General features: G+C 33.8%; 1 protein-coding gene across 1 annotated transcript; it reads right to left on the minus strand.

The window, feature by feature from the left end:
• Nucleotides 1-454: 454 nt before the first annotated feature.
• On the minus strand, nucleotides 455-2,947 carry LOC112519554 (fasciclin-like arabinogalactan protein 16). The gene is made up of 3 exons (XM_025127748.1): nucleotides 1,486-2,947; nucleotides 881-1,016; nucleotides 455-773 (listed from the first exon to the last, which is right to left on the minus strand). Exons 1-2 carry the CDS (start codon nucleotides 2,804-2,806, stop codon nucleotides 961-963), a joined length of 1,377 nt encoding a protein of 458 aa, XP_024983516.1. The 5' UTR covers nucleotides 2,807-2,947; the 3' UTR covers nucleotides 455-773; nucleotides 881-960.
• Nucleotides 2,948-6,869: the final 3,922 nt, after the last annotated feature.

A 6,869-nucleotide genomic window follows, 5' to 3' on the forward strand; every position in this document is an offset into this window, starting at 1 on the left:
TCCCTTTCTTTGTCGATTAATAATGCTATATTTTGACAACTTCGACTAATATAATATTACTTTAACCATAATTTGAATATGTTGTTTGATTGGTTTTTCATTAAGTTTTGCCTGTATGAATTAATATGTCTGTATAGATTGAATAAAAATATTCTTTGAGAGTTTATAAATAAAAGGAACATGTTTTTTAGTTGAGAATGACATGTTTAAAAAAATTAGTTTTCTCTATAAAGTTGCAGAAAGCTCCACGTATAAGCTTATTGAATTAACATTTTTTTTTCTATCATTAAGTCATTACCAAACGGTCATGTATAACTAATCGAATAAGTTGTACGTCTCATTAAGCTGCTAACAAAGAGACTCTTAATCATTCTTAGTAAAACATAAATATGTCTTTCTTCATTCAAATTTATATCATGTTGGCACACTGCATTGCAGGGATACACAAGTAGTGTAACGCAAACAAATAAATATATCGATTACTACTAATAATCTGATTATGTTTTATTACAACTAATTATCTGATTATGATTATTCATTATCAGATAATTATTTTCAAAATACACCTCACGAGGAAAGATGGTATATTTATGCAAAACAAATAAATAAATACAACAAAAAATCATTTATGGTAATTACAGTATTTATAGTAATATAATTTTAAAAAAAAGAAAAAAAAAAAAGCAAACTTTGTTCATGTTTGGGGAAATGCAATCTTCACCGTCCATGTCCCTTTTATCTGTGGTATTTGGACAGAATCTTCCTATTAAAAACTGCAATAAAAAATAATATTTATTTATTATTTCGTGGTAAATAAATAATGAAAATATTATTATTTTTTTAATAGAAAAAGCATATTTAAATACAAATAAATACAAACCTTTTGCTGCATCTCTGTATTTGATTTCTTTTTCCCCCTTTTTGTCTTTGTGTAATTTTCACGAAAATAAAAATAAGACATCAACAACTATGTCCAAGTGCTCCAGCTATTTTACATCCCATTTCCATTAATTTCCCTGCATTTAATAAAAACAAAAATACAATTTAGAAGGATTATTCATCGATGCATGCACAATTGTACCACTAAATTAATAGAACATGACTTTTGTATCGTCTCAATGCACAATGAATAAGTCTTGATACATAAAGTACAAGACTTGATGCACAATGAATAAGTCTTTGATCCATAAAGTACAAGCCTTTATGCACAATGAATAAGCCTTTGATTCATAAAGTACAAGCCTTTATGCATAATGAATAAGCCTTAGGCACAATGAACAAGTCTTGATGCATAAAGAACAAGTATTGAAGGAGTATGAATGTGTGATATACAGCTGGGATTTGGGTGGATTTTTGGGGTGGTGATTTGTTTTCTTTTAGTAATGTAAATGTACAACTATGAATGAATGAAGTACAATAAACCACTGCATGAAAAAGGGTCCTATTTTGACTTTTCATAGTCAAAGGATCTCGAAAGAAACATACCTCTCCTTTGCTTTGAGACAAGCTTACGCGCCGTCGTCGGTGCAGCCTTGCTAGATGGAGCCTCCGCTGTGTCCTCTACCGGAAAAAGAACACCATCAATACCTTGCACCGATATCCTCCCGTCGGTATAAATGTCCGGGTCAAACAAATATGCTGATTCCTCTCCTTGACCAAACTTCACCGACCCATCGGCCTCCTCCGCCACCATCTTATGCGGCAGCCGGAGAGTATCATAACGGACCTTCCCGAACCGCCGTACTGAGTTATACATACTTTCTTCTGTCTGATATTCCGGTATCAAATGGTAGTACATTATCTGCTCCGGCGCACCAGGGTCACTGAGCTGGTCGGTGGTCAGCTTAGCCATGGCTTCGTCGTTCGGCGCTAAGACCGTTAAAACATAGCCCTCCGACACTAATTTCCCCATCTCCGTCGCTAACGACGTTAGATTCACCAAAATGTCTGCTAATTCGTTGTATCCGCCGTAATGGAGGAGGGTTTGGATGAAATCTTTCACCTGGCTCTCGCCATCGAAGTGGCGGCGGGCACCGCCGGGACCTGGGGCTGGTGCCGGAGCAAGAGATGGACCTGGAGCCATTGCGTCGTATACCGGAAGTGCCGGTGGAGCACCGGCGGGAGAAGGACTAGCCGGTTTTTTCAAGCGGTGGGTTCTCGGATCTACAACCGGAGCTCCTTCGGGTAAAACAGCGGAAATAGAACTCAAGCTTCTTCTCCGATTGAAGTTTTCTTGTACTGATCGAGGCACCAACAATCTCTCAATCCCATGGATCAATCCGTCGGGTCGGATGACATCGTCGGGTCGAACAACTCTAGCTAAACCACCGACCATTTTCTCGCCGGAATTTCCACGGGTCAGCGGCAAATGGTTGTCTGATTCATCAACACAAAGTGTTTTATGATGAGCAACATCTTTTCCGGGCCATTCATTTGACCCGACCCGAGATGGAATGATATGGTAAAGCAATAGATTCTGCAGAGACTTCAAATTCCGTGGCTCAAGTAAGAACCGTTTGAACTCAGGATCCATTTGTCTCTCAAGAGCTTCATTGTTTGGTGCAAAAATGGTGATATTATGATTAGAAACCGCTTGCTCAAGCGTCTGTAGAAGAAGGGCTTTCTCGACGAGCTCCGACAGCTCTGTGTAGTGCGAATCGAGAAGAGCTACCAGAACGGAGTTGGAATTGATCTGTGTCGAGTTTGATTTGGAATTCTGTGACGGCAATGCGTTTACATTAATGGCTGCCGGAAAAACCAGAAAGAAGAATATGAGATTTAATGCACCATAGACCTGAGAATCCATGGCGCTTAACTGAGAGAAGAAGATCAAGAAGTACAGTTTCTCTCTCTAGATGAAGTAAAATGTGTGATGGATCGTTCGAGTTTCTCTGACTAAAACGTGATGGAGAGTAGTTTCTCTCTCTAGGGTTTGGGTGGGATTAAAACTGGGAGAGAAGACAGGTGGTGGGAAGAGAGATGAAAGTGAAACGGCAAGCGGTGATGTCGTTTTATGAGTTAAGTAGAGGAATGCACAGGCTGGCTGGGGGCCACACGGTGGACAAAAAGACTTGTTGCGGTTCTCATACGGCTTGGCTTCACAAACGGCTTAACTACATTAGCCGCGATCATTCTCCCATTTCACCTGCTATGCCACTATCATTTGTGAAAGAAAATAAGAAAATTAAATTAATTTTTTAACCCTTGTAAACATAATAAAAAAAGCAAATTATGCTTTTTGTCATCGTGGTTTGTTAAAATTGTCATTTTCATTTTTATGGTTAGGGACGGACCTACTTTGGTGGTTAAGGTGGCACGTATTATTCCTCCGTCGAACGGTAAAAAAAAATTATGTTCATGAAATGTGCAACCATATTAATCGGTTGTGTGTCATCGTATGTATTTTGAAACTACAATGAGAACAAATTTTATTTGGTACAGTTTGCAAGGCTTTTATTCCACCCCATACCCAAGTTCGAATCGTGTTAATGTCATTTTCTTAGTCAAATAGTGTCACCAATTGAAAAGGTTTTGTGTCACCGTTTGAAATAATTTATGGGTCCGTCCCTGTTTATGATTTAGAAATTGTAGTTTTTTTCTCTATGATTTTGTTATTATTTTCCGCCCTCATAATTTATAATTTATTATTGTTTTGGTCTCTGTAATTTACAATTATTTACTGTTTTATCCTCTCTTATACTTAAAGATACGAATTAGTGCACAGATGAAAATAGGATAAAATACAAACTATAAAAAAATCCAAATTATCAACAAACCAACGGGACGAAAATCGTAACTTACTCTACAAGAAAATAAGGAAATTAAATTAATTTTTCAACTATAGTATTTTTATTATAAAGTAATTTCAGAATTTTTTTCCAAAAAGTTTAAAACCCTATTGTCTTAAATCTATAAATTAACTATCATTTTAATACATAATTAATTAAAAATTTAAAATATAGTATAATAATAACAATACATTAATATTAAGTTTAAATAACTACCATAAAATAATAAGCTTTAAATAAAATCACAAGTAAAAACGTTGAATAGTCCAAATCATATGTATAGAAACAAAAAGTCCCTATCTACACCCTATTTAATGCCTTTTATTCCTTGTTTATAATATTATATATTTATTTTTATAAATGTAAAATATTATTGTAAGTTAAAAATAAAGAAGTAATATAATTTAACATAAAAGTCATGAATTTTATAAAATATATATTATATTAGTATAGCTCTGTGCTTATTAGGGGGTGTTTGAGATTGTTTATTTAAAGTAACTTATGTTTTTTTTTTGTAAAAGTGCTTATTAATTTATGTGGTATTAAACTGGAGTTTTGTAAAATTTGTTTGGATTAACTTATAGTGGTACCAAAAAATAATAAGCTGATAAGTTATTTTTTAGTGTTTGACAAATTTTGTTTGTATATGTAAAATGATCAAAAAGAACAGTCTTACATATTATTGACTTATGAGAGTGTTTGGGATTGCTTATTAACTTGTTTGATTTTTTAATATGTAAAAACTTATTTTTCATCATTTATAATCATATATTTGACAAAAATTTATATCAATAAGATTAATAATTTATATCAAATAAGATTAATAATTAACAAACATTAATAAAACATGGATAAAATGGTAAACTGGTAATAAGCAGTTTTTCATAAGTAATGGAGGATTAACTTATCAAAAATTGCTTATTACCGGTTTGGCATTAGTATAAGCAGTTTTATTTTTTCTCATCCAAACACTAGCATTTAGCTTATCACCGGTGTCAAACTGAAATAAGTCAAAAAACACCTAAAATAAGCAATCTCAAACACCCCCTATGTATTAAATGTATTTATAAGTTAGTTTTATGGAGTTCAAATATGAAGTTTAAAAACTAAATTGTTACAATTTTTAATTAATAAAAATAATTTTACCCTTTATTATAGAGAGATAAATTTTCTTTATCACATAATTAAGGGTAGAACAAAAAAGTAGACATTTATTTTTAGATAAATATAAATAATAATATAAACATTTATTTTAAGGTGGAGAGAGTAAGGGGTCGTTTACCAAATGCCTACCCGAATAAACGCTTACCAAATCACATTACATTATCGGATGAATATGGTAGGGACCAAGAATCTTACCTAGTAAGAGCAAAACAAGGACCAAGAGTCTTACCCGGTAACTGAGGGCAACAACTCTTACCACGGTAAGTGCTTACCAGGTAAATTGTTGCATACGATGTCGTTTCGATGAACTAAAATCTTACCCGATAAGTAAATGATAGTATTATTTTTAGTCGATAAGCACTTTTCGGGTAAGTGTTTGATAAACAGCCCCTAAATGGCATAGATTATTGTAATTATTAAACTCAAATTAAATGATTTTCAACAACTTCTAATTATAGTTAATTACACTTATTTTAATATATATTACTTTTTGGTAATTTAATAAACATATTAATCAGTTTGACACAAAAAAAAAAAAACAATTTAATAAAGATTGGGAGACGGCTTGGCTTGAGCCAATATATGTGAGACCCGGCGTACATAATTGCGTTAGCTGTAAGGCGAGCTGTTCCTGTCGTCAGATTTATTGATTCTATTTTTATTGTATGCCAAGCCAAGCTACCACTTGCTTTACACCATTAGAAGCGCGTGTATCCAAAATTACAAAAACCACCCTTCATCTTTCAGCAAATGACATTAATCATCTACTTATGAGAATCATTAACATTGTATTCTAATGATATTTCATTTGATGGATTTAGGTATCTTAACTATTTCGCATCAAACTCCTAAACAGTTACAGATTTAGGTATCTTAACTATTTCGCATTTGCTATCAGATCTTTAAACAAGTGATCGTGTTGCATAAAGAAGTCAATAACAGTAATCCTAAAACAATAGCAGTTAATCAACGTTATATCATAGCATCCAGTTAATCAACACCATATCATAACATCCAAATGAGTCAAATGTTGGCAAACCATTGTCGAATACTAATAAAATCAACCACGCATGGTTGACTTGAAATAAACTAGCAAAGATTAATGAATATTGAATTTGAAATCGTTAGAAAATGTGAGCGAACCCTGTTTTAAATCCTCCTCTTTGTTGTTCTTGATGTCCATGTATGATGAAAAACGGTTTCTTCTAGTCCTTTTATACCCGTAGTGACAAGTATCGTCGATTTAGTGGGGTTAGGGCTCAAATTGGCGAAACTTGACAACTACCACGACCTAGCCTAGGGTAGTGCGGTCTTTCCAAATAGATGTAAAATCAAGCCCCATTACTTACATTGTGGCTAGTCTCGTACGGGAAGCTTTTTGGTCCAAAACCACCCCCTTTTCAACTGCTACACTTGTATGAAAGAAACATTTCTCTAAATAACTCGTAATGGCACTGAGGCTTGACTTCGCCGCCACGTTAACCCTTGTTTCTCCACTCTAAGGCTTGACTTCCGTTGTAACATGTTATGACGCAGTATTTTGTAAGACATGCGTTTTTTTACTTCTTTTAAACTCATAGCTTGCATTCTTCATATTATTTCTTTACAAGCTTGATATATTTGATAGAAAAGTTATCATAGGGATAACCGACTTGTGGCATAAATGGTTATTCTTTCCCATTTACTTTTATAACTTTAAATGAATTCTAATTGTTCTATGCTATTATTCAAAACATTAGTGCACACATGTGTATAAATATACATATACGTGTATACATGTATCGTCTTAGAGCACGCTTGAAAAACGTTGTGGCTTCGTTGTAACTTGTAAGATCTGAGGTCTGACCTTACCGTCACACTATACTTCACGTCATTTAGAACTTTGGAAAAAAAAGACAATTTCGGTGTTTTATCAAC

This window comes from Cynara cardunculus (genome assembly GCF_001531365.2).
Source record: "Cynara cardunculus var. scolymus isolate 2C chromosome LG 10, CcrdV1, whole genome shotgun sequence".
Taxonomy (NCBI): domain Eukaryota; kingdom Viridiplantae; phylum Streptophyta; class Magnoliopsida; order Asterales; family Asteraceae; genus Cynara; species Cynara cardunculus.